The sequence below is a fragment of the Sphaerodactylus townsendi genome, linkage group LG12 (assembly GCF_021028975.2).
Source record: "Sphaerodactylus townsendi isolate TG3544 linkage group LG12, MPM_Stown_v2.3, whole genome shotgun sequence".
Taxonomy (NCBI): Eukaryota; Metazoa; Chordata; class Lepidosauria; order Squamata; family Sphaerodactylidae; genus Sphaerodactylus; species Sphaerodactylus townsendi.
Window position 1 is genome coordinate 17,608,099 of NC_059436.1, and position 27,010 is coordinate 17,635,108.

General features: G+C 45.4%; 2 protein-coding genes across 7 annotated transcripts; one reads left to right on the top strand and one right to left on the bottom strand.

The window, feature by feature from the left end:
- Positions 1-614: 614 nt before the first annotated feature.
- THYN1 (thymocyte nuclear protein 1) lies at positions 615-12,235 on the bottom strand. 5 transcript variants are annotated; one of them, XM_048513234.1, is made up of 8 exons: positions 11,928-12,234; positions 9,414-9,486; positions 8,141-8,346; positions 5,990-6,058; positions 5,401-5,493; positions 4,608-4,703; positions 2,826-2,976; positions 615-818 (listed from the first exon to the last, which is right to left on the bottom strand). In XM_048513234.1, the coding sequence occupies exons 2-8, from the start codon at positions 9,454-9,456 to the stop codon at positions 772-774; spliced, it is 705 nt and encodes a 234-aa protein (XP_048369191.1). In that variant the 5' UTR covers positions 9,457-9,486; positions 11,928-12,234; the 3' UTR covers positions 615-771. The 5 variants fall into 5 exon arrangements, with proteins under 5 accessions (XP_048369191.1, XP_048369189.1, XP_048369192.1 ...); XM_048513232.1 differs by having other exon boundaries at positions 11,872-12,234; XM_048513235.1 differs by lacking the exon at positions 11,928-12,234 and adding an exon at positions 11,530-11,862.
- A 271-nt stretch (positions 12,236-12,506) lies between these two features.
- On the top strand, positions 12,507-23,387 carry ACAD8 (acyl-CoA dehydrogenase family member 8). 2 transcript variants are annotated; one of them, XM_048513230.1, is made up of 11 exons: positions 12,507-12,657; positions 14,153-14,253; positions 15,764-15,933; positions 16,411-16,520; positions 17,462-17,538; positions 18,627-18,764; positions 19,438-19,573; positions 19,675-19,772; positions 20,615-20,767; positions 21,672-21,774; positions 22,562-23,387. In XM_048513230.1, exons 1-11 carry the CDS (start codon positions 12,558-12,560, stop codon positions 22,612-22,614), a joined length of 1,239 nt encoding a protein of 412 aa, XP_048369187.1. In that variant the 5' UTR covers positions 12,507-12,557; the 3' UTR covers positions 22,615-23,387. The 2 variants fall into 2 exon arrangements, with proteins under 2 accessions (XP_048369187.1, XP_048369188.1); XM_048513231.1 differs by lacking the exon at positions 12,507-12,657 and adding an exon at positions 12,661-12,787.
- The last annotated feature ends 3,623 nt before the right edge of the window (positions 23,388-27,010 follow it).

The window sequence follows — 27,010 nt, forward strand, 5'->3', positions numbered from 1 at the left end:
ATATGCTCAGTTGCACCCCTGGCTTAAGCCCAGGAATGATTTTAAGTAGTGGCCAAACTCAGCAAGCAGGCATGGCATAGCTACACAGACTTATGATGACTTTTTAAAGAGAACAGTTTGGATTTATACCCCACCTTTCTCTCCTGTAAGGAGATCCAAGGTGGCTTACAAGCTCCTTTCCCTTCCTCTTCCCACAACTGACACCTTGTGAAGCAGGTGGGACTGAGAGAGTTCTGAGAGGACTGGCTGACCCAAGGTCACCCAGCAGGCTTCATATGGAGAAGCGGAGAAACAAATCCAGATAAGAGTCCGCCACTCATGTGGAGGATCAATGAATCAAACTCGGTTCTCCAGATTAGAGTCCACCTGCTCTTCACTACTACGCCACACTGGCTCTCAACAAAGCAACAAAAGCAAACTCCACGCATCGCTGACTGCAGCAAACAAGGACTGCTGGAATTCCTCAGCTTATCCATCTCTCTCACTCCATCCCCCAGTCTGCTAGGTGAGTTACAGGAAAGCCAAATGCTTGAAGGGGACTGCAGCATTCTCAGATGTCCCCTCCCCCACCCCCCCACGCAGGTATCCCTCAGGCATTAAAACTGACACCTTTATTTCATTTTTTTAATGACAAACTTTACTTCAAAAAACCACATAACCCCTAATAACAACATACATCTTTGGCATAATTCCAGAGATTTCCTCACAGGCCAGTGTAAATCTGCTACAGCTTGTCAGCACATTGTGCCGATTCAGCACAGCAATTTGTTCTCAGTGTTGCTTTTCTTCCTCCAGGCTTAAAACAAACTCAAATTCCTCTGTAAGAGAGAAGCAAAGAATCAGTAATAGGTCCTCTGAGTTAGTCCTGGAATCATTGGGGAGGAGCGCTGAAATCAACAAGGCCCATTTCTGCAAACAAAGATCTCAGTACTATTCCTTCTTTAGGGGGAGAACAGGCCTTTAAATAATCTATTTTTTACACCATGGGATGAAGTTGAGCAGTGTGGGTTTTCTGGGCGATGTGGATGTGGTGTGGTAGTTCTGGATCCTAACTTTTTGCCTGCTTCTGTGACTGGCATCTTCAGAGGTGTGTCGCGGTAAGGTGTGTTTCTCTTTGTGGCACAGTGTGGAGTGAAGAGATGAAGTTCTCAGGTGCAAACAAATCCACAGTTTCAGCACAATAGAAACAGAAAGGTCAAGAGTGGGAGAAGAGATCTCAAGCTGCGTTTTTCTGACTCAAACCATTGGTTGTCTATGGAAACTGACAATACTGTTAGAGAACGTGACAGGAAGCGTGGAGCAGTGATTAAGAGACTCAGACTAGAACCTGGAGGACTGACGTTCAAATTCTCTGCTTGCTGGATGACTTTGTGTAAGCAGTCGGACCCCCTCCTGCCGCTAAGGAAGTGCCCCGAAGGTATAGGGGCCAAAGACTGGCATAGGAGCAAGACACTGCTCCCCACAAAATGGATGCCTCTCACAGGGTTTTGGGATCCATCTTGTTTGTCAAGCCTGGACATTTTTCCCCTGCATTTTCCCCCTGGCCCTGAGCTATGCCTGGCTGGACAATGGAGCTAGCTAATCTCCACTGGTGTCACCCTAAGGTGATTCCATCAGCACTCTGAGTGGACCATCACTCACCCTATCTGCACCCATCCCAGCAATCAATTAATATTCAGGAGAATAGCCCAGGCATTCTCCTGAGTCCTGACGGCTCATTCAGCCTCTCCTATCTTATTGCTGGAACCCTGGGAAAGCAGTCAATTCTCTGTCTCTGGCTTGCCAGCCAATTTACATCATGCCACCTCAGGACACATTCTAAAGTATAAATATTGCCCCTTTGGCCTTTCATTGTGTGTGTGTGCGTGTGTTCTGGATCTGTGTGCACAACCTCACTTGCGTGTGGGCTTTTTCCTTTGCTTATGGAAACACTGGTCATTTTCCTCTTCAGCTCTTCTTTCCCTGGACATCCATTCAAGTCTGATAACAATCACCCATCCCTGAAACCCTGATCAACTTCTTCCCTTTTCTCTTTCCCAGTTCTTGTGTGCTTTGTATGCATATGCTTATTGCTTAAAATATATTTCTTGTTTTTATTATTTCATTCTTTAAGAAAACCATATCTTCATTATACAACCGCCTGCTCATTTTGAGAGTCTTCGCCCAGGACTATCCTGGTATGCATAGGCCAATCGATCTCAGTTACCCCTCTCCTGCCCGTCTCCAGTTAATTCACCTAATCAATGTGGAGACTGCCTACTTAGGGTAACTCTTGGGCCTTTTACACATGCTCAGCTTAACCTACATCTCAAAATTTTGAGGCTAAAATGGAGAAGAGGAAAAGATTTATGTGGCCCAGTGGCAGAGCATTGGCTTCATGCAGGTTCAAGCCCCAGAATCCCAGCTAAAACAATCAGGTTGTAGGAGATGGGAAAGCCCTCAGCCTGATACCCTGAAGAGCCGCTGCCAGGCAGAGCTTGGTCTGGGGTGCTGTCTGGTTTCCAGGCTGTATGGCCGTGTTCTAGCCGCATTCTCTCCTGATGTTTCGCCTGCATCTGTGGCTGGCATCTTCAGATCCTCTGAAGATGCCAGCCACAGATGCAGGCAAAATGTCAGGAGAGAATGCTGCTAGAACACGGCCATACAGCCCGGAAACCAGACAGCACCCCAGTGATTCCAGCCGTGAAAGCCTTCAACAATACATAGAGCTTGGTCTGTTTCAGCAGAAGGTAGCTTCATGTGCTCACAGCAGCCATGAGTGAGCTGTCTGGTGAAATAGCAAGTTTCCCAATAGTTGGAGGCAAACAATTATTCCTTCTACGTACCCACGGTTAGGGGCTGCACAGAGAGTCTCTGGCGGGTAAAGAGGGTCATGTCTTTCAGGGCGCCACCTGAGATTTTGTGTGCCTGGTGATGAAGCTTCAGTTCCGCCAGGGGGATAAAGCGCTTGGTCATTCGCACAAACTGGACATCGACCTTTAAGCACAAGGGATGACAGTCAAGTCCGAAAGCAACAGGATTAGGAAACTGCTTGAAAGCAACAGGGCTGCATTTTATAAAATGATACCTGATGTGAGGAAGTGGATACAGATTTTTTTTTTCTCTTTCCATAACCTTGGCTAACCAATAACATTGACTGCAAAACCAAAAAGGGGTAAGAGGTCCCAACACAACAACAAGAAAAAAGCTACAAATTTAAGACCGCTGCAAAGTGTGAACAAAACAGCCACGCATAAAAGTAAATCATACACATATTCATGCAATAACAGAAAAATCGCAAAGTGAGCATCAAATATCACAACTGTATCCCATCAACCCTTCAAAAATGTAATCAATGGCTAAATATGCAGTATGTGATAGTATCAAAAATACCACTTAAATACACATTTTTAAGGTTACGTAAATCTAAAGGTTCCACAAGACAAACTCCTGGCTGCTTCTTGTTTTAAAAAGTAGTCTTCGGTTGTTTTAAGGCTTCCCATTAATTAGAGATGAGTTAAGTGGTTCATGTATTGCCACATAAATCATTCGTTTGTTCATTTATTACCTTTATTAGGCATAGGATAAAACAACAATCAGACTAACAATGACAACAATAAAAGGTTATTAGGTGATTGTCACATAAATCTTGACTCAGAATTTATTAAAAGCATTAGCCATTGTAGCAATGTGAAGAGAAATACCCATGCTCATCTTATGCACTGAAGGCAAATAGTTTGAGAAAATAAATATTGGCTCATAGGTGTCATCATATTATATTTATGCATATTTATTTTGTTCACACTTTACAGAAGCCTTAATTTTGTAGTTGCTTTCTTTCTTGACAATGGCATTGGCTGGCATTACAGTTGGGGCAGATTTTTTTTTTAAAAAACTTCTTCATACACTTAATTTACTTGTGGAAATCAGTGCCACAAGATGTGAACTTTGGGTCTGATTTGATGGTTTTCCTTATGCCTTTACTCCTCATCTTTGGCTGGGATTCAGCCGTGCACTCAAATTCAGCCTTGTGAGGAAACAAATTTCAATTTGGCCAGACATTCACATTTGACCATCGTAGTAAACTGAAATTTTAGTGAAGATTATTGATATCAAAAACCCTTCAATTCTGTTGGACATATGGAGAAAAGAACAGATAAGCACAGAAACAGATAGTCTCTGTTATGAGTACCAAGGAGCCAGCGTGATGTAGTAGTTAACAGCAGCTAACTCTAATCTGGAGAACTGGGTTCGATTCTCCACTCCCTCACATGATGCCTGTGGGTGATCTTGGGCCAGTCACAGTTCTCTCAGAACTTTCTCAGTTTATGCACAGGTAGGAAATGGCAAACCAGCTCTGTGGGGTCACCTTGCCTGCAACTTGACAGCACTTTATATATGCACAGTCAGTATCTGTGCCCGCTGTGAACAAACTGAGGTTTGCTGTCAGGCCTGAAAGCAGTCACTGCATCTACTATCTTCTCCAAAGAAAGTGGAGGTGTTTTTTTCAATATTGAATGCAATAGATTGTATGGGAGAGCTATTCTTGGAACGAATGATGGCAAAGAAGGGAGTAAATCATTGATTCTTTATCATTTTTAGCTGAAAAATGAACTTAATAATCCTACCATACACCATTTGGGATTTTCTTTGGAACTGGAAGCATCATAATGGGGATCCTTGCTTTCAAACTGGGTGTGGTCTGGATAGGCCTCCTTCACCACCTAAGGTTTGGGAGAAAAGCAAGGATAAAGGCATGAACAGAAGGGGGCTGGAAAGGAGGACCTGCTTTAACTCAGAGCAATTGCAGTAGTGCCATCTGCAAATGCCACAGTATAGTTGCTGAAATTCTGTAGCCTCAGTTATATCCAGGATAACGTCAAATTGGACAGGTGACATATGATCACATGACACTGCCGTATACCAAATCAAATGACCCTGGTTTCATCAAGGTCTATATTGTCTACTCTGACTGGCAGCTGCTCTCCAAGGTCTCAGCTATTTCGCATCACCTACTGCCTGGTCCTTCCAAATAGAGATAGGGGGAAATGAATCTGGGACCTTCTAGCATGCCAATCAAATGGCGTCACTGAGCCACGGTCCTTCCCACTTTAAAGGTCACAGCATTCTGGGTATTGGAGTTTGAATTGTAAACAACTAGGTTTCCTAGAGAAAATGAAAACTGGAAACAGTTCCAGTCTACGGGGCAAATGTGTACTCTGTGTGTCTTATCATAGAGGGCTGTTTTTCCTCTTTGGAATTACAAAGCCAGCGACCCCCTCCCCATTCCCCCACTGCTCTAACCATTTATGGGGTGGAGATTTGCCACTCAGATCTCTCAGGGATTAAGGCTAGTAGTCTTTCTGAACAGCAATTTTTTTTGTAGAAGTGATGCACAGGTTCACAGAAAATCGTGCTCACCTTGACAATGCCAGCAATCCCAGGCTCTTTGCAGTTACTGTGATAGAAAAAGGCCATCTGCCCCACTTTCATCTCCCTCAAGAAATTCCGTGCCTGCCATTGGAAGACAGAATTAAGTTGCACGCATCCAAGCAGGTTCACGAAGATCTTATCGATGATCAGTCCCCTAACAAACAACCTGACTTAGCAGGCTATAATCTGTTTCAGAAACAATAGATGGAGGGAGGAAAGTTCTTACAACAGATTAAGTTACAAAAGCTGTTCTCCTCAGAACACTTTCCAGGGAGTAAGCCCCATTAAATAAACTGAGGCTTACTTCCAGGTAGACCTACCTAGGATTGCTCTTTTCAACCTAAGAATAGGAAAGAATGGATGTGAGAGGGCAGAAAGGACTCCGTGTCTGATTTCAAATCCATCCATGTCAACTAAGGTTTTCGGTTTGTGGATCAGTCCATTTATTCATTTATGTATTTATTTGAAAGGCTGGTGAAGAGCCCAGGTGAGGTTTTGAGATTTAACAGGGCCTCTTGACAGACTGGTTACTTTACATCCCACTCTGTACTGAGAAACATAAAACTGAGTGATTTACCTGGTAATTCCTGACTCCATCCCAGCATGCCGTCTGGTTAAGTTGTGCTTTTAAATCTTCAATGCCAAACTAGAGAAGAAAATTTTAAAAGTGTGCTCTTTTTTAAAATTAGGATTTTATTCTTTTTCCAATAGTCTGCAACACTCTGAAATTACCAATATTTCTGCCTCATAGCCTACTAGCTTATATGTCTCAGAAAAATATGTTCGTATGGTTAGCTGAGGTGCAGCTATAGAGAAAATTACATGTTTCCGCATTAGAATATAGTCCCAAACAAATACAGGATTATCATTTATTTTTATGTGCTGAATCTCTTGGGCTCATTTTGCACATGCAGAATAATGTACTTTCAAACTGCTTTCAGTGCTCTTTGAAGTTGTGCGGAATAGCAAAATCCACTCGCAAGCAGTTGTGAAAGTGGTTTGAAAACGCATTATTTTGCATGTGTGGAAGGGGTCTTGGTTGTTGGTTTTGAAGCTTTAAAGCTCTGCATGGATTGGGATCAGAGTATCTGAAGGACTATCTTCTCCCATGTAATTCTGCCTGGAATTGAGATCATAGAGAGAGGCATTTCTGTCTGTCCCACCAATCAAAGAAGCTCATTTGGGTGGTACAAGAGTCTTTTCAATGGTAGCCCCACAATTATGGAACAACCTCCCCAGGGAGGTGTGCCTGTCCCCTCTCACTTTTGATCTTTAGGAAGCAGTTGAAGACGGTTTTATTTAGGCCTGCATTTGGTTAATTTTTCTAGCAGTCCTGAATTGTGATTTTAAATTTGAGGGTGAAAGTTTTGAATGCATTTTATTTTATGTATTTTTATTCATGTTGTAAGCCACCTTAAGCTTCATGATGAAGAAAGACAGCTAATAAATGTTTTAAATAAAACAATTGTTTAGCACTGATCTCTCAGCCATGGTTTGCAAAACCACTTCTAACCCTGGTCTGTCTCATTCTAACATCACAGAAAACGTTTATGCCTAATAAAGGTTTACTGTACTGTACTGTATCACAGAAAACTGTGATTAGAGGAAACCAGGATATGCAGAAAAGAACTTCATATATAAAAAAAGAACAGTTTGGATTTAAACCCAGCATTTCTCTCCTGTAAGGAGACTCAAAGCGGCTTACAAACTCCTTCCCTTCCTCTCCCCACAGAGGAAGGGTAGAGGAAGAAAATGGGAACATGCCATATGCATCTGACACTCCAAACCAGAATCAGAGTAATGTAAGGGTTAAAGTTAAACTTGGGGAGACCCAAGTTCAACTCCCCACTTTGACATTATGTTCATCAGGTAGCCTTGGACCAATCTCAGCTGAACCCACCCCACAGGGTTGTTGTGAAGGTAGAATGTCGACAGAACAATCATACTGGCTGCTCTGAGCTCACTGGAGGAAGGGTGGGACGAAAATGAACTAGAGCAGGGGTAGGGAACCTGCTGCTCTCCAGATGTTCAGGAACCCTGAGCAATTCAGCCTCCTCTGCCAGCATGGGCCACTCACAGCTGTCAGCATGGCCAATTGGCCCATGCTGGCAGAGCTATTGTAGTTCCCATGGAACATCTGGGCTGGCTCAATGGTTCCTATCAAATACTGAACTAGAAGAGAAACAGAGAAACCCTTGGGAGGGAACTGGACCCACGACAATGTACAGATTGTTATAATGCAACTTGGCTCAGACGCAGCCTTTTCATCTGCCATTTATACAATGCCTGTTAATTCAGATAATAGCTACTGGCATCTGCGGAAACATGTTGTTTGTCTAACAACAACATGTTTGTCTTTGGCTTATTTGTAACAAAACAAAATAAAATAGTGCCTGCCAGTTATGGCTCACAGCTACATCACTAAATGTATACACTGGAAAGGCATCAATTAATTGTTTAGCTGACACTCCAGGATGTTACCAAAAAGGAAGATGTATTGAGGGGGGGATAAATACTTTAGGGCAGATTCCAACCCTGTTGAAAATTGCTTTCCACTTGAAATCCAACCTGCATTTTAGTCATAAAACAAGGAGATAATCCCAGAACTGCAAATTGAAGACAACTGAAAAGCCTGCCAGGATTTACAAAATAACATCCATGCCTTCTAGCTAGTCGCAAGACAGGTATCCCAGAAGGCAAGAATAGAAAGAGAAGATTGCCAGCTTACCTTTACATCAACTCCCTTCTCCATCCTGCTCTCTGGTTCAGATTTCATCAGCCAATGGGTGTAGGTCTTCTTGGTTCCCTTCGTGCTGGCTTCTCCTGCAGAGGTTTTTCCTGGGTTTCTTTCTCCAGATGTTTTGACCGGCACTGATTCCCCTCCCTCCCCTGAGATCTCAGACTTGGCCACTTTAAAGGCAGGTTCTTTGGTATCTTAAAGCAAACAGGAATGTGGAGAGATTATTATTGGAGGCCTGTGCAGTAATCTTGAAGCTGTAGAAAAGTCCTGATTTTTTGGATTTCTAATAAGTGGGGGGGGGGGGGGGGGAGACAGGGTGAAAATGGAAGATCACTAGCTATATTCTACTTTCCCAATTATTGACTTTGGGTTCAGATGAAGTTTCCAGTGGGATATAGCACATTTATTAGTGTTAACAGTTGTTAACAGCATATCTGGAGAAGTGAACTGTGACACACAAAAGGTCATATTGAAATAAATGTTGTTCATGCCACAGGAAATTCAGCTTGGTATTTGAGGGGAGCATCAGTAATTGGCCGTGATTCTGTGACATCATGAAATGCTCATAGTGGAAGATCTCTAGCTCCAACTGCTCAGCAGAAGGTTGTCAAATACTTGAATGTAGACTGGTAATAACAGCCAGTGTAGTGTAGTGGCTAAGAGCACAGGGCTGTAATCTGGAGAACTAGGTTCAATCCTCTACTCCTCCACATGAAGCTTGCTGAGTGACCGGGGACCAGTCACAGTTCTCTCAGAACTCTCTCAGTTTACATGGAGGCAATGGCAAACCACCTCTGAAAGTCTCTTACCTTAAAAACCATGTAGGGTTGCCATAAGTCAGCTGTGTGATTCGACAGACCTTCCCACCACCACAGACCAGCATTTTTGTTTGTTTGTTTGTTTATGGAGGGGGAATAACTGTTCCAACAAGGTTATGTGGTATTATACCCCTTCCCAATAAAAAGAATCAAGTAGAATTGTAACTTCATCCTTACAGCTGACTTACAGCGGTTGGCACATATAGACCAAACAGACAAAGAGGATTTTGCAACCAGGGGACTAGTGAATAAGGATGAATTTCACATCCTGATTCAAGCTCTCCATCCAGATCTTTAGCAGGATGCTAAAACCTTACATTTCCTTGCCCTTAACAGGTGTGCATCTAAGACAGCAACAGGTAGATGCATTCCAAGCCGATTCTTTAACACTTACACAATACGAAACTGAACAGGACAAACCCCCATTTGGGTTCTTCACTGACCTTTCAAGGCTCCTCGGCCTCTTTTCTTGCCTCGGGATGGCATTCCCCAACTTTCTCAAAGCAAACTGGAAACCTATAAAGAGAAGGACGAGGAAAGTAACAAAACAGGAGCACAGGAGCTCATTTCGTTTCCTCTCCCCAAAACAGACACATTGCAAGGGCTGAGAGAGTTCTGAGAGAACTGTGACTAGCCCAAGGTTGCCCCACAGGCTTCATGCGGAGAAGTGGGGAAACAAATCCTGTTCACCAGATTAGAGTCTGCCGCTCACGTGGAGGAGTAAAGAATTCAACCTGGTTCTCCAGTACTATTTCACCACGCTGGCTCTCCATATTCATCCAGTGACTGAGTTCAACGTGGAGATGAGCAAGTTAACACTAATGTAGCATCCCTCCACATTTTAATCCTACATTTATATACCTGTTTACTGATTATTCTCCATATGTAAGCCACACTGAGTTAAGCTCTGCAGGTAAAGGGCATGGTATAAGTTGAATAAAATAACAACACCTCCTCCAGGTGAAGGAACTGAACGACTACAGACCAGTTGCTCTAACATCTGTAGTTATGAAAACTTTTGAAAGGCTAGTGATGTACCATTTGAAAACCATCACGGATCCACTGTTGGACCCCTTGCAATTTGCATACCGAGCAAATAGATCGACAGATGATGCTATTAATATGGCTTTGCACTATATCCTACAGCATCTTGAATCGCCAAAGACCTATGCAAGGGTCCTCTTTGTTGACTTTAGTTCAGCATTCAATACTATCAGACCGGACATTCTTCTAACCAAACTAAATCAGCTAGCAGTACCTGAGCATATTTGTAAGTGGATCACAAGCTTCCTAACAGATAGGAAACAGCAGGTGAAGCTAGGAAAAATTACATCAGACACCTGTAAAATGAGCACAGGGGGGCCCCAAAGGCTGTGTACTTTCACTCACTTCTCTTCTCTCTGTATACCAATGACTGCATCTCAAATGATCCATCTGTTAAAAATTAACTGAAATTTGCAGATGATACAACAGTGGAATTGAGATGCTCGATTCCGAGACAATCGATGAAACCGCATACAGATCCCGGAGGAGGTTGAGAACAACCCTAGCCTCGATGGTGCCACTGGAGACAGTAATCTAAGAACTGAACACACTTAGGCTTAACCGGTAGGAAGTAAATGGTGGGTAGATTTCCAGGAGAAACCCCTCCCCATCCTACCTCCTCTCACAATAACCTAGACAAACACAGGTATCAACAGTGAGGAGACCTTTAAATTTCCTAGGCTCCATCATATCTCATGACCGAAATGGACACCTAATTATCAAAAATGTCATCAAAAAAAAGCACAACAAGAATGTTCTTTCTGCGCCAACTCCAGGGAAGCTCAAACTGCTCCAAGGAGCTGCTGATACAGTTCTACAGGAGGGAATCGATTGAGTCTGTCATCTGCAATCCTCTATAACTGTGTGGTTTTGGTTCTACTGCACAACCCAAACAAGATCGACTAACAGACTTCAGGAGAATAATCAGAACTGCAGAAAAACAATTGCTGCTAACCTGCCTTCCATTGAGGGACCTGTATACTGCACGGGTCAAAAAAAGGGCTGTGAAAATATTTACTGACCCCTCGCATCCTGGACATAAACTGTTCTCAACTTCTTACCCCTCTAAACGTCATCCTGACAGAGCACTGTGCACCAAGACAACTAGACATAAGAACAAGTTTTTTTCCCGAATGCCATCCACTCTGTTAAACAAATAATTCCCTGCTGATAATGTCAAACTATTTATTATATATTTATTATATAATTACTGCACTACTTTTTTCTATCATTTCCTATTAACCCATCTCCTCCCAATTATGACTGTATGACTATAGCCTGTGCTGACATTTCATTTTATTTTATGATTTTACATTTTATGTTTTTATTACTATTGATTGTTTCCTGATTGCTTACTAGACCTATATGACAATCATTAAGTGCTGTACCTTATGATTCTTGACAAATGTATTTTCTTTTATGTACACTGAGAGCATATGCACCGGAGACAAATTCCTTGTGTGTCCAATCACACTTGGCCAATAAAGATTCTATTCTATTCTATTCTATCCAGACCTCAGGTGGCAGCTCCATCTCCCCTGAGTTGTTTAAATGATTCACTGGGAGACTGTAAAAATTATCATTTGCCAACAGAAAAAAAAATGTTGGGAACACACTTTGAAAAAGTCATTGAAAATGAGCAAAATATTGAGGGACTTCCAAATGCAAACAGAGAAGGTATTGGCGCATAATACACCAGTAACGCTCCAGCCGCTACGGAGGGCTCCCCGAGAGCGTGGTAACGCTCCAGCCGCTGCGGAGGGCTCCCCGAGAGCGTTGTAACACTTTCCGAGAGCGTCCTCCGCAGCGGCTCCCCTGCTCAGAGGCCCGGACACGCCACATTATAGCAACTATAACCTGAGAAATGCCGCGTGGTGGTGGTGGTGGTGGTGGTGCGCGCTTGTAATTCACACCTTTGGCCACTGGAGGGCAGCCGCCGCCGCCCTTCCTCCTCCTCCTGCCGCTTGATTGGCCGGCGGGACCGTAAAAGCGGAAGCGTCCAGGGGGCCCCGTGAGCGAAGCGGCCGACAGGGAGAAAGAGGGGGCCCTTCTGCAGGGTTGGTGGCGGCTGCTGCTGCTGGGTCGTCGGTGGGGGGACTCTGGCCGCCCTCCCTCGCTGACCCTGATGGACGGGGAGGGGCTGTCAATTCCCAGGTTTCTTCTGCACAAATTGCTCCCTCTCGCTTTGCAAACGGCACGCGGGACTCAAATCCTTGCATTAAAAAAAAAAGGCTTGTGCGTGGACCGATTAAAGTCGGAGGGCAAATAACAGTTATGCAAACCGCAGCCATCCCTTTAAGACCGGCCTCTGCTTCTAACCAATCAGGGAGCCCGTCCAGAAGAGGCAGAGGGGAGACATGCACTACAACTCCCAAAAGGCCTTGTGTCGCATCGCGAAAGTTTCTGGGAAATGTAGTACCCCGATGTATGAGATCTTCGGAAAGCATTGCTAATACCCCAGACTTAAACTACGACTCCCAGCAAGCAGCGCGACAAATGCGACTTTTTCCTTAGCAGCTTGGGTAGCTGGAGCCCAACCGACCATGGCTTGGAGAGGTTGCTCGAGGCTACAGCTCCAGCTGCGAAGGTGCCTTGGGGACCGGCAGGCATGGGGACGCAGAGGGATTGTCTCCTGCATTGATCGTAAGAACTGGGGAGAAGCCGGGTAACCCCAATCGCGGATGGGGATTTTGGAATTCATGGGGTGCAAGCTGCCTTTTTCCTCCCCTTCCCCCATGGCAGGGCTGCTTCGCCTTCAAAAGTTGTATGACAGGTAGATGTTCACCAGATGGTGTCTTATTAACCCGTGCATAGAAATACAGCACCACCTGTTGGATTGTTACCTACTGTAACGCTAAATTAAGCCTTGCTACAAAGTGCAGGGGCAATGTAGGCTGGTCGCTTTAATGCCAACATGGCAAGAAGGTATTATGGAACTGCAGGAAGACTGTGTATAAATGCACATTGGTTTGTGGTGAGCAGGGAAAAAATTGGCCATGGTTGTGAACAGAGAATAAGAAAGGGCGGTGTCTTGGTTGATGCACCTGCCAGGTTGTTGCAGAAGAGGAAGTTGGATACTGTGTGCTGGGCCAAGGAGGCTCAGGGCTCCAAGGAGGAAATGTGCATGTTTGGCTTGGAGATATTTCACAGAACATCTGAAACACATCCAGGGCTGCCAGCTCCGGACTGGGGAATTCCTGGAGATTTGGGAGGGGGAACCTGGAAGTGTGTGGTTGTGTAGTGCTTGAAGTGCTTGTGTAGTGCTTTGAACCATGAGCACCTGGTCAGTTGGCAACACCTCCCATGTTTTCTCTAGTGTGACATCATATAAACCAAATAATAATAACAGTTTATTTATTTGCATCTTTTCACCAATTAGGAACAGAACAAAAACTAACCATATAAAATCAGTTTCAATAAAGTTAAAACAAATAAAACAGGGAATGTACAGATGTACAGGATTAATTCGCTGAAGATACAATGGGTTGTCCACCTTAAGTATTATTACAAAACAAATTTTCTTGGCTTGTTAGACACAGCTAAAGGGACCTGAAGTCCTACCATAATGATAAAGAGGATGGGACATAAAGGTAAATGTAAAGATAGTTGCCTGTCCATGCACTTGGTCGTTACTGACCTGTGGGGTGACATCACGTTTACTAGGCAGACTGTGTTTATGGGGAGGTTTGCCATTGCCTTCCCATCTACGATTTACCCCCAGCAAGCTGGGCACTCGTTTTGCCAACCTTGGCAGGATGGAAGGCCTAGTCAACCTTCAAGCCGGCTCCCTCAAACCAACTTGTGCCGAGATCAAACTCGCCCATCTGCATTTTGCAATGACGACTTCAACATAGAGTAAGCATGAAGCTGTCTCACACTGGGTTAGACCACTGGTCGCTCATGGTCAGCATTGGTTGCACAGATGGGCTGTCTCTTTCCAGAGATCTCTCATACCACGTACTGCTTGACTTAAAAAAAAAATGGGGATGCCAGGAATTGAACCCAGGACCTTCTGCATACAAAGTCAATTTGTTATCATTGAATCACATACCCAAATGGTGGCATTCGTGAACTACTGTCCTTGGAAAGACACACCTGAGTACCTGCCTTGATTTTTCCCCTCTTTTACGCCTTGCAGCTTCAGTGGGTTTGACAGAAGAACAGAAGGAATTCCAAAAAGTTGCCTTTGACTTTGCTGCTAAGGAGATGGCCCCCTACATGGCAGAATGGGATGAAAAGGTGAGAAGGTGTCACATGACACACAACATTTTATTTATGTTACTTATGGTCTGCCTTTCTCATTGAGAGTTTAGACATATTGCGCAGTGTAAACCAATGCAATCAACAGAATGTGACATTTGAGTGCAGAAGCAATTAAAATAGATAACGCTGAGATTTAAGACCAGCTGCAGGAGATGGCTGAAGTACAAAGCATATAAAAATAAAGTGGGAAGGTACCTCAAAGGTCATCTAGCCCAACCCCCTGAAAAAAAACTGGCATTTATAACTATCTTCCCCCCCACACACATCTTGAGACCTCTGCTCTATGTCCAGAGGGATGCAAAAACCCTACAGGTTCCCTGGCCAAGTTGACCTGTAGGAAAATTCCGTCCTGACCCCAAAGTGGTAATCAGCATTACCCTGAGCACATAAGAAAGGACCCTGAGAGGTGAACACTGACTCATCCCCCTCCACCCTCCCTGTCATGATCTACCAAGTTCACAGAAACGATTGATTGTCTTCTTGCTCTGTTCTGGGGCATTTATGACAAGCAGGTTGCTGGACCAGATGGACCTTCAGTCTGCCCCGGTAAGGCTGTTTTTATGTTCTTGTTAACAAGGTTAGCTGAATGGAACATCCAGATTCAGAAGCAGTGTACCACTGAATACCGCTCATGGCTGAAGGGCACGAGACCTGTTTCTGGATCCTGCAACTGGAGTAATTTTGCCTAGGATTGCATTGTAAAACTCCTATGACTATTGTCTAAAGCAGGGGAATTCCTTACCTTTTTGAAGTTGTGGGAACCTATGGAATTCAAACTTTGTGATGGGAGCAGCCACAAAATGGCCACCATAGGAGATGGAACCAACCACAAAATGGCCGCCATAGGAGATCGGCCAACCACAGAATGTAGGGGGAAAAGTTGTGCATAAATCTAATAGTGGCACTTCACCATTTCAGGCAGAAGCTTTGGCTAACAGGATGTCTTTTTAAATGATCAAATTATTTTAAAATATTTTCCTGCATATATCTCACTTTCCCTCAGTCAACCATGTGGTGACAGCTGCTGCAGAAGGAACTTTTGAAAGATATGCGCAGCCAGTCAGATCAACAGTGGCCTATCGGAAACCCCACACCCTTTTTAGAAACACTTCTCATGCCCCAGGGATGCTGTCAGCAGCCACATAAAATTTCTTTGAGGTCACTGATTTGCTGTTCATTTTTCAAGTGTAATTGTTTACAAGTAAGATGGTCGAGTCAATATAAATATAAAGTATTTGATCTACTTGACTAGTATTACAGATACTATCTATTCAATTGATAAGTTCCCTAAATCTTGGCAATTATTCTGCTAAATAACCCCATAGCGGCAAATGTATTGAGAGTGTCTGTATTTCATGTGGTACTGAAAAATATAAATAACTTAAGAACAGAATAGCAGAAATATAGAAAAGAAAAGCAGTCATTTCCAAAGACTTGCAAACATTTCATGAAACTGCCTGTGAGTCACCTTTCTTCAATTTAACAGGAAATATTCCCAGTGGAAACTATGAGGAAAGCATCCCAGTTGGGGTTTGGAGGGATCTATGTGCAGCCAGATGTGGGGGGCTCGGGGTTGTCCCGACTGGACACGTCTATCATCTTTGAGGCCCTCTCGACAGGATGTGTCAGTACTACGGCCTATATGAGCATCCAGAAGTGAGTATGAAGGGCAGGCGGGTTGGAAAATAGGCACCCACTGGGTTTTCCAGGTCAGACATGACAGAGGCGGTTTGCTGTTGTCTGCCTCTGTATAGCGGCCCTGGGTTTCCTTGGTGGTCTCCCATCCAAGAGAACCAGCATGATGTAGTGGTAAAGAACAGGTGGACTCTAATCTGGAGAACTGGGTTTGATTCCTCACTCCTCCACTGGAGCGGTGGACTCTTATCTGGTGAACCAGATTTGTTTCCCTGCTTCTACAGTCCTGCTGGATGATCTTGGGCAGTCACAGTTCTCTCAGAACCCTCCCAGTTCAACCTACCCCACAACCTGTCTGTTGTGGGAAGAGGAAGGGAAAGGAGTTTGGTAAGCCATCTTGAGACTCCTTACCAGAGAGAAAGGCAGGATATAAATCCAAACTGTTCTCTTCTTCGAGTTGGGGTTCATTCCATGACGCTCTCTGTTTTGCCACTGCAGCATGTGCGCTTGGATGATTGACACCTTTGGGAGCCAAGAACAGAGACACAAATACTGCCCCTCGCTTTGCAGCATGGAGAAGCTGGCTTCTTACTGCCTGACCGAGCCAGGTGAGACAGGTGGAGTGGGGTTGGGAGCCTACTGTCCTTTTCCAGATCCTGAGAGATAAGGTGTTACTGACTGCCACACAGGTGTGTACGTGTAAAGTGCTATCAAATCCTGTGAGGTAGGGTTATATTATTCCCGTTTGGAAGTCTAAGCAGGGGATGCTGACGTAGAGAGAGGCTGGCTTGCCAAAGGCCATCTGATGGAGGTGGGATTTGAATGAGCAGTTTTCTGAACTGCAGCTTCTTTTAACTGCTGCTCCGCATCTCTTTACAGATGTGGTGATTTAGGGTGACCCCATAGGGCTGTGGTGGTGAACCTTTGGCACTCCAGATGTTATGGACTACAATACCCATCAGCCCCTGCCAGCATGGGCAACTGGCCATGCTGGCAGGGGCTGATGGGAATTGTAGTCCATAACATCTGGAGTGCCAAAGGTTCACCACCACTGCCATAGGGTTTTCAAGGCAAGAGATATTTGGAGGAGGTTTGCCATTGCCTACCTCTGTTTAAAGACCCTCAGCATCCTTGGTGGTTTCCCATCTAAGTACTAACCAGGGCCATCCCTGGTTAACTGCCAAGATCTGATGAGACTGGGCTATCCAGGTCAGGGTCGAGTGGTCGAGTCCAAGATTCTTGGTAGGCTGCATCTATTTATCTAGTAAATTTTTCTCCTATCCTTTCCCCAAGGTGTTTTGGTTGGTACATATGGCTTGCCCTCCACCCAGCCACCTCTGTATTACCTTTGCAAGAACTCTGTTGGGTATGTTAGCCTGAAATAAAACAACTGGCTCAAAGTTAGATGAGAAACCTAAACTAAGATTGACAGCCAAGAATTCTTGCCAAGCAGTTTGGAACAGATAGGAAAAAGGTAATAGCCCTGGCAGGAACCATGATGAAAAAGTTGTTTCCAATTCAGACAAGATTCCTTACTATTTCTGACCAGGAAGTGGGAGCGATGCTGCTTCTTTGCTAACTACGGCCAAGAGGAAAGGCGACGCTTATGTCCTGAATGGGTCCAAGGTACCGGCTTTCATCTTCTTGAAATTTGCTGCAACTCCTGAGCACGGGAGAAGGTCTACGCTTCGCTTTTCTGCCCCGTAACGATTATAGAAGCAGGAGCATCCCTGTTCAAGATCTATTCTCTGATTAATGTTCCGGAATGTTCTCCCGGTACAGTGCCTAGGGCCTTTCCCACCAACTGAAATTTCCATTCTTTGAATAAACATGCTTAAAGGATAATCAAAATTTTTCCTAGTCTGAGCTCTGAATATCGCCTCTAATAATAACAGCAATTTTGATGATTGGAGAAAATATATGTTGTCTTGTTATAATCCTTAAAACTGCCCTGTGCAGTGGGCCTATATTATTTCCATTTGGAAGACAGGGCAGAAGGTGCTAAAGTGGAGAGAAGGTGGCTTGTCAAAGACTACCTGATGACTTCTTGACTGAGATGGGATTTGAACCAGGGATGTTCTGAATAGCAACTCCTTCTCTTAACCACTACTCTGCCTCTCTTTACAGATGTGGTAATTTAGCCCTCGGGTTCAAGGACTTTAAAAATGGGACTAGATGGCACTCCAGATGTTCATGGACTACAATTCCCATCAGCCCCAATTGGCCATGCTGGCAGGGGCTGATGGGAATTGTAGTCCATGAACATCTGGAGTGCCATAGGTTCGCCACCACAGGACTAGACAGATAAATGGAGGATGTGCCTATTACCGATGAGAGCTATTTATAGAACCCCAAGTGTCAAAAGCAGTATACCTTTGCTTATTAGATGCTGGGGTCTGCAATTCTCAAAGTCTCTGACTTGCTGCTGATAGAAGCAGTATGTTGGACCAGATGGATCCCTGGCCTTTTAATGCTCTTAGTTCCTTGTAGTTTTGGATTGTTTTCCAAGCAAACACCTTATCTACTCACCCCCTTTCCCAATTTCTCATCATCTTCTTTATTTCTCTATATTCCTACTGTATTCCTTCTCCTCTTTGCCTTCTGATTCGAAGGATTTTGAAAGCACAGACTGCACTTTGCAGCTCCCTTCCATCCCAGGCTAGTTGAGGATTGGGGAATTCCTGAATGAAAAAGTTTTTGCAATTTCCTTATAGGCTTTCATCAGCGGCGGAGGCGACGCAGACGTGTATGTGGTCATGTGCCGTACGGGAGGGTCAGGTCCCAAAGGCATCTCCTGCATGGTGGTGGAGAAAGGAACCCCAGGGCTGAGTTTTGGGAAGAAGGAAAAGAAGGTAAAAGACCTGAAGAGCAGCTGGTCTCTTGAGTTGTGGGCAGGGGTGCCTTTGGTCTTTGGAGTTCTGGCCAGGGTTGTAGCCAGTCTCACGAGCTTTGGCTGAGGTTGCAAACAGTCTCTTGAGTTCTGGACTGCATCCCAGCTGGTCTCTTGAGTTCTGGGTGGAATCACAGCCAGTCTCTTGGGTTCTGTATGGGGTCATAGCTGGTCTCTCAAGCTTTGGGCAAGGTCGCAGTTGGTCTCATGAGTTCTGGGCGGGGTCACAGCCAGTCTCATAAGTTCTGGGTGGGGTTGCAACCGGTCTCTCGAGATTCCGTTTGGAATCTTTAGACCACCAGCTTCCACTTTTCTCCCCTCCTTCACAATTCTTTTTCAAAATCCACTTTTCCATGAAATCTTTAGCACTCTCACGTTTCCCTGCTCCGTGTAATTCCATGTACACGTGACCTTCGCTAGCTTAACCCACCCACCCGTTTTGCCTCTGTATTTAAAAACTTTGTTTTTGGAAGCTCTTTTGGACAGGGGTTGGTTTTCTTGTTCTTTGTTAAGAAATGTCTGCTCCTGGGTCTATAAAATTAATGTGTACAAAACAAACGGAAGCTGTCCCACCAGTTGCCCCTCGGGTGTGAGGTGTAATGGCTGGGCACAAAGAGTTGCTTCCTTCCCTGCAGATGGGCTGGTGCTCCCAGCCAACCCGGGCCGTGATCTTTGAGGACTGTGCTGTTCCGGTGGCCAACCGAGTGGGAGAGGAAGGTCAGGGCTTCAACATTGCCATGAAGGGTCTGAATGGAGGGAGAATTAACATTGGTAAGGGCAGTAGAGAAAGAAATGGGCTGTCCCAGGGTGGCCAGGGGGGGGGGGAGGTACAGACTTACTGTGTGTAACCACATACCCACTTCGATTTCCAGCTTCCTGTTCGCTGGGCGCTGCCCATGCCTGCATCCTCTTGGCTCGGGATCACCTCAAGGTCCGCAAGCAGTTTGGGGAAATCCTAGCAAGCAGTCAGGTGACTTCTGAATGTGAATATTTGCTCTTACAACAGAACCTTCTAGTTGGTAACAGAGTGGCCTGCCCCAAACGTTTGCCACTTGGGTACACTGGGCATTGCAGCAGTGGCAGCTGTTCCCATTTGCTTGAAATTCAGGAAGCGGCGGGGTTGTGGCGCTCTTACATGGAAGCAGGGAAACTGTGGTGAAGGTGCAGTGTCAAGATTGTATTATTTACACTTGAATCCCTTGCAGTCCTTAAAAAAATTGTCCTGTCTCGTTGCTGCAACTTATGTTTCAAAAAGGTTGGCTGTTTCTTAAAGCATCCCTCTCCAGCACCATATGTTGGAGTTATGGTAGAGCTGCAGGAGCTATATGTCAATCATATGATGATCCTGCTTGTATGTTTCTTTACTGTTATTTTTACAAAATGTTTAATGTGCATTTCTGCCTTCACAAGGGCCACCAAGAGCTAACATAAATACAAAAATGTTAAAACAGTCATTAAAATATTGGGCTGGAAGGAGACATCGCTGAGGATAAACCAATTGTACTCTCAGCAGATATCAATAGAAGGAGACAGTCAAGCCTTCCTGGGGAGAGAGCTCCAGAATTTTGGTGCTACAATGAAGAGGGCCCTCTTCCTCTTCTCAGAAGGTGTGGTGCCCAAAGCAGGATATAGTGTGGATCAGCTAAAATAAAGAGCAGAGATAGCCTGCTCTGCACTGGGGAGGAATGGAATGAGACAGTAATAATGATGGGAAAAGAAATGGGTCTGTTCTTGGGGGGCGATCCATTAAACCTCCCGAGTAAGCATTGATCCCCTTTCTGCTTCTCTTGGTCTTTTCGTTGCGGGGAACAGTATCTCCAATTCCGGCTGGCTGAGATGGCCACACGCCTGGTGGCGTCACGGCTGATGGTGCGGAACGCGGCTCGGGCACTGCAAGAGAACCGGGAGGATGCCGTGGCTCTGTGCTCCATGGCCAAGCTCTTTGCCACAGATGAGTGCTTTGCGGTAAGAAAGACATTTCCACTTAACCACAGATTTGATAGTCATCCTTTAGCATCCCTTTTCCATGAATAAGAAATAAGATAAACTTGGCCTTTCTCAGAAGGTTACAGGAAATCCGCAGGAAGACTAGACATTGTGCTGGATGAATTTGTCTGGAAAAACAGTGTGTATGTCACAAGCCCAACCGATAACTTTGGGAAGGAGTAGATGTTCAAGACCTCTGATTTTTCCAAGCTGGAAACCCACTAATCATGACAGGAAGTTTTGTGACCTCAGAGTCACATGACAGGAAATTTGATCTTACTTGTGGGCAGAGGGGCCTACCCTTCAGGCATGGAGAAATGATTGCCAGTGGCTAGGCTGTGTGGAAGAGACAGAAGGCGAAGGAGAGTTTTTGTAGATGGGGTGGTGGTTTTGTACCTTCCCATGCTAAAGAGCAATCCTTTCTTCTGTTGAGCAAGCTCACTTTATTGCTTCTCTCGGTGTGCGTGTTAGCAGGAGGATTAGCATGAAAACAGGGCAAAACCTTTCCTCTTCATTTGCGAAGGCTTGCAAAATTAATTGATTAGAAAGGCTTTGGAAGACTTTTCCCAGTAGACCTCCGTGGCCACTAGATGGCGATATTGCGTTTTCTTCAAAACCTCCCTAAAAGAATTGTATTCTTATTGTGTAAAGACAGTTGACAAGGCCCTAAATTGTCTCTGTGCAATGGAACACATTAAAAAAAACACCAGATCTACTACAAGCAAATGCTGATGCTGAACTTCAAAGCCTTGATTCTCCGCTGGGACAATGGTCTGAGTTTTCAGATGGCCTGAACAGCAGATTTCTTGTCCTCAGATCTGTGATTCCCTGAAAAAATGCCCTCACCCCGTTGACGGATCCTTGCTTCTTCTCTCCTCCCCAGATCTGCAACCAAGCCCTGCAGATGCACGGAGGCTACGGGTACTTGAAGGACTATACAGTGCAGCAGTTTGTGCGAGATATCAGAGTGCACCAGATTTTGGAAGGTAATTTGGAGGATGCTGCCTCCAGCCATTACTTGCCTCGCTCTGGCTACTTCGCCATGACCCTCTGCTTTTCTCAGCCTGTGCTAAGAGCCTAGCTTATCTGACTGAAGTGCAAATGGTGGCCTGATATTAACCGATCTCATAAATTCTCTGCCATTTGCCTAAAACAAACTAACATATTGACTTGGGACAGGCGGCCCAATCCAGACGGGGCAGGGGAGCACGGTGGCAAGCGCCTTCTCTCATCAGGCGCCCCTGAGGCATGGATAGGAAGAAAACTGCTAAATCGTCCTGCCCACGGGAAATGCCACGGGGAAATGGTTTGGCTGCAGCAGCATCAAGGGGCTGAAAGTCTGGTGGAAGCCGCCTGCAGTTGGCTGCAACCTGGGACCATCCCCCCAACACCCTTTATCCCATCAGCACGTAATTCCATGCCAGATGGGCGCTGCAGCCACCCATACTTCCAGGTGTGGGTGCCATGAAGCTTTGCGGCATCCCCTCTCCCCAGAGGCATGGGTGCCTTCACAACTGGCGGGGTGGGCACCCCCATGGGTTTTTTCTGTTGGTTGGTGTATGTATTTCGAAACCTATATGGACACTGCCTGCACTTTTAGCATTGGCCTCATGAGGAGTAGAAGCCTTCTTGCTTCCTTTTTCTAAAAGGGAACCTGAGATACTTCAAGGTCCCAATTGCAGTCTGGATTCTCCCCGTTTACAAAGCACGTGCCCAAGATGCACAGTTTGCTAACCTCTGTTATCTCCCGCCTTCCGGTTTGGCTTGCTATAGGTACCAACGAAGTGATGCGGATGATTATAGCCAGAAGTCTGTTACAGGCGTAGAGTCGGGAGCCGGTCTCTTCACCAACTCTTCACTCCAACAACTACGGAGCTGTCTGTTGCTTTGACAGTCATTGCTTGTTACCAGCACACTGTCTCTGTACTAAGCAGTGCCATGCAGCATTGCTGCAACTACAGGGGGAAGACAAACACCCCCAAGGTCTAAATAGAGCCTTTTGTCCTTGACTCAGAACCATCTGCCAATACCTCACATAAGGAAAGATTGCTGGCTGGAATCGGTTAGTCTGTATTCTTGCTGGTTCAGCCGTCTCAGTTTCCCAGCCTGCTCTTCCACCAGTGATGGTATGGCCTGCTAATTGAATTGAACATTAGGACAGATCCCTGTGGATTCTGTGCACATCGGAGAGTGGCAATATCTTCCTGTTAAATCCACATTTCCTGGAAACGGCACTTCCTCCAATGCAGGGGGTATAAAACCACAGATGCCTCTGGAAGGTCTGCCTCTTTATCCAGAAAGAGCTCCTTTTTTTTAGGTCAAACGACAGGGAAAAGAGGCAGATTTCATTTGCTGGCTGTCCGTCCTCCCTCTGCACCATCCCCAATAAAACCACTGATCTTTCCCACCATCCAACGGTGTGCTTATTCTTCTTACCTGCGGTGCCCGTGGATCACACTGAAGGACTGGAAACGGGTCCCGTGGTGGCCCGCAGACCTGCAGCATGACCCTCTTCTAAGGATCTAGCAAGGAAATTAATCCAAGCGCAGATTGGGGGTTTTTTTTCAATGTCTGAATCAATAAAAGCTGATTTTCTTTCTTTTGTTTCCTGTTTCTTGTCCCACTAAGCGTTCCCTCTCTCGTTTGGCAGCAGCTGTTCCAGCTGGAATGAGAGAGTGTGGATTGTGCAGGCATCCAACAAATGGTATTGAGAGGAAATGGGTGGGTAAACGGGAGGGAAAGTTCTCCTTGTTTTCTGCCCCCAACCCCAAGAAATGTCCTATTCTGGATGCATTAGATTAGTCCTGGTCTTAGTAATCCTCTTCCAGCAAAGTGGCTGTGACCTCTAGGCTGTTTACATTTCTCTCTTGAATGTTTGTACAGATTGGCTGGCCATTCAGGTGCGGTGGTTCCATTCTTATACTGAGCTCTCCGGAAGGCTGCCTCTTGCCTGCGCTTCAAAAAAAAAAGAATTCCACACCTCTGTTTGGTGAGCTGAATAACATATGCACATGGAGCACATTGACATATTTTTGTCTGGTTCTGTTGAGCCAATTGCACTCGTTTTCACTAACCTGCATCACAGGGCTGTTGTGAGGGCAAAATAAGGGGGGCAATAAACATGTACACCCCCATGGCTTTTTAGAGGATAGCTGAGCTGGAAATATGGGATTTGTCCCCTTTTTGGCCCAGTTTTCTGCAGTGGTTTCATATGGCACTCCTGCAGCTCTAATTGCCATTATAGTCTGTTAACAGATAGGTTGGAGTTTTGTTCTGAATTGGTTTTATGATCTGTTGTACTGGCTTGGTTTGTGCTTTTTTTTTTTTTTACGGTGGAGGGTTGGAATTTGACCTCGGATAAAGCAAACTGATAGTGGCTGTAAATCAATCTTTACCCAGTCTGTGCCTGTTGCTGAAAACGGGGCTTGCAAGAATCTCTTGGAGAGGGAAGGCAGCATGGTATATAGCCTGATCACATTAGATCTCAGAAGCTAAGCAGGCTCAGTATGTGGATGGGAAGAAGAAGAGGAATTTCGATTTATACCCCTCCCTTTCTCTCCTGTAAGGAGTCTCAAGGTGGCTTGCAAACTCCAGGATCCCTGGCATATTCAAAGTGTTGTCGAAAAAGAACAGCTAGGGAACAGCATGTAAATAACATATTTTCAGGCAGGAAATAAAACGTTTTGGGCTAAAAATCATGCGGAACTCCAGGGAGGAAACATTTCATTTCCTACCTCAAAACATTTCATTTGGTTTGTGTGGAAAGGACCAGTGTCTTCAAAACAACCCCCTGTGGTAGGTTCAGCGAAGACTAGCTTCAGGTCACCCAGCAAGCTTCCGTGGCAGAGTGGGGATCCGAGTCTCAGCCTCCCAGATCCTAAGCTCTAACCATTACACCACATTGTCTTTTATCCATGCTGGCCTCCTTTGCCTTCTGGCCTCAGTTTACGTCCCAAGAGTTTTGTGCATGCGCTACTTTGCCAGTCTACGGAACAGAGGAGATCCGCCAAGCGAGCTTCAGATCAGGTGTGCTGCCAGGCGTGTTTGAATCAATGTTCAGCGGGGCTTGGTAACCTAATTGCAAAGCCAAAGATGGGAGGCCCAGCTGCAGTCCTAAATATGCTTTCTTTCTACCCAGCAAAAGCCAATTTATACATTCAGAAGAACCAAGCGATGCACACTCTGCTTGTTCTTAAAGCAAGGGAGGAGAAACTGATGGGCGCAAAGGGATGCAACATGTGGAAATCTGTGACGCACAGCGTTCCACAATGGGACAATGCGTCTGAAGGGCCCAGGGAGCACTTTTACGTTAGAGAGCTGAGGTGTTTCGAACACAACCTTCTTCTAATCAGTGCAGTATTGGAGGGTACGATGCATCCTTCCCTGACTGCTTTGGAGGAAGCTTGAAGAGTAACAGTAATAATAATAATAATCCATCCGATAAAGAGGGTCTTGGCCGACACAGATGGAGTCAGTGGAGAACATCCTCGCCTTCCTGGATGTTTTGACCTGAAAGTCTCAATTCTAAAACCAGATCTCCAAGGGAACCTTCCTTCCCACATTAGTTGAACAAAGACTTGGGGTGGGGATGGTGTGTGTGTCTCTCATTTGTTAACAATGGGGCTGCCAACTCCAGCTTGGAAAATTCCTGCAGATTTAGGGGTGATGCCTCGGGAAAGTGGGGTTTAGCGAGGGGAGGGGCAGAGCATTACATCACGGAGTCCACCCTCCCAAGCAGCCATTTTCTCCAGGGGGGCTGAGGTCTGTAGTCTGGGGGCTCAGTTGCAATTCAAGAACATCAACCCCCCAGCTTAACACACTTTTAGCAAAATCTGAAACGCTTCATCCAGTACCTCCTGCCTGGGCGATGGATCCATCACTAGCCTTGGTGAACTCAGGTACATCATGAGTTGGGATGAGTCAGTGGTTCTGTCTTGCTTGCCCCGGGTAATGCCGGTTGCCACTTTGCAGTGAGAAAGGAATTTTCCTCCAGACCAACTTGGCCAGGGATTCTGGAGGTTTTTAGCTTCCTCTGGGTATGGAACAGGAGGAAGTGGAGGGTAGCTGTGCATTTCCTTTGTTGTGCAGGGGGTTGGACTAGATGACCCTTAAGGTTCCTTCCAGCTCTATGTCAACATGTATCTATGGTGGTTAAAGGGCATCTCCCCATTCAAAGGTAGTGAAGCTATGGATATCATTGCTGGAAGACAACATCAGGGTAAGGCCTTGGCAGCTCCAGAGGAACTGGTTGGCCACATAGGATGAAGGATCCGATGGGCCGCTGCTCTGATCCAGCAGGACACATTTTCTTTTTCCTGATTATATTTGAATTTTGCATATTTCATTTCATACTCTACTCAGCTGCATTAAATTGTGTCATTTGTTTCTCATAGCCCTCTGCAAAATGACTGCATGGTGAGAAGACACATCTTGTATCCGGATGCACTCATTTCTGAAATTTTAAAAGTAGAACCAGATTGGTGGGCCCTGCTGTTGGAAGCATCAGTCACGCTGACAGATAAATCAAGGTTTACTCCAGGTGCCTGGACAAACGCAATCATAGTCCCCATATATAAAAAGGGTGATCATACGAATCCAGCCATTTTCTATCCAATTAGTTTCCTTCCTAAAGTAGGAAAGCTATGTGCAAAGTACCTGTTATCCAAATTAACTGCATGGGTTACTGAAGCAGAAATTATGGGTCTTGAACAGGTGAGTTTTTCCCAGGGCAAATCCACCCTGGACCATTGCTTAGTGCTTTCCCACCAAATAAACAGGTATACCATAAAGAGGTAGATCCATATATCTATCAAAAATATATTATTTTATACTATTCATAAATAGTAATATATTATTAACAATGATTAATAATGTTGATAATTAATAACAATTATTAATTAAAAATCCCAGCTCTGTGAACTTGCGCAGTCCCTCCCTCAGCCCCCACACGAGCGAGTGATTTGGCGGTTGGGGATGCTAAGCAATTTCAGTCAAATATTTGCATAGAAGGGGGGGGCGGGAGATTAGGGGCGGAGAGCAAGAAATACGATCGACCCCACCGCCACCCAACCCAGAATAAAGACCCGCCTCGTGTGGAACGCCTCTGCCCAATCCGCTTGAAGCAGCGGCAAACTCCCGCCCCTCCTTTTGATCTCTCCATAGCGGCCAATCGGGGGCGAAAGAGGGGTCCGCCCTCCTCCAATGGGAGGAGTCCGTCTTAGT

Coding starts and splice junctions, on each gene's coding strand:
- ACAD8 (XM_048513230.1), top strand. CDS start 12,558: ATGGCTTGGAGAGGTTGCTCGAGGCTACAGCTCCAGCTGCGAAGGTGC. Junction 19,574..19,674: donor TGGAGGGAGAATTAACATTG/GTAAGGGCAGTA, acceptor TTCGATTTCCAG/CTTCCTGTTCGCTGGGCGCT. Junction 21,775..22,561: donor AGTGCACCAGATTTTGGAAG/GTAATTTGGAGG, acceptor GGCTTGCTATAG/GTACCAACGAAGTGATGCGG.
- THYN1 (XM_048513234.1), bottom strand. CDS start 9,456: ATGCCATCCCGAGGCAAGAAAAGAGGCCGAGGAGCCTTGAAAG. Junction 5,494..5,989: donor ATGGAGTCAGGAATTACCAG/GTAAATCACTCA, acceptor TTCCAATGGCAG/GCACGGAATTTCTTGAGGGA. Junction 819..2,825: donor TGTGCAGCCCCTAACCGTGG/GTACGTAGAAGG, acceptor TCTCTCTTACAG/AGGAATTTGAGTTTGTTTTA.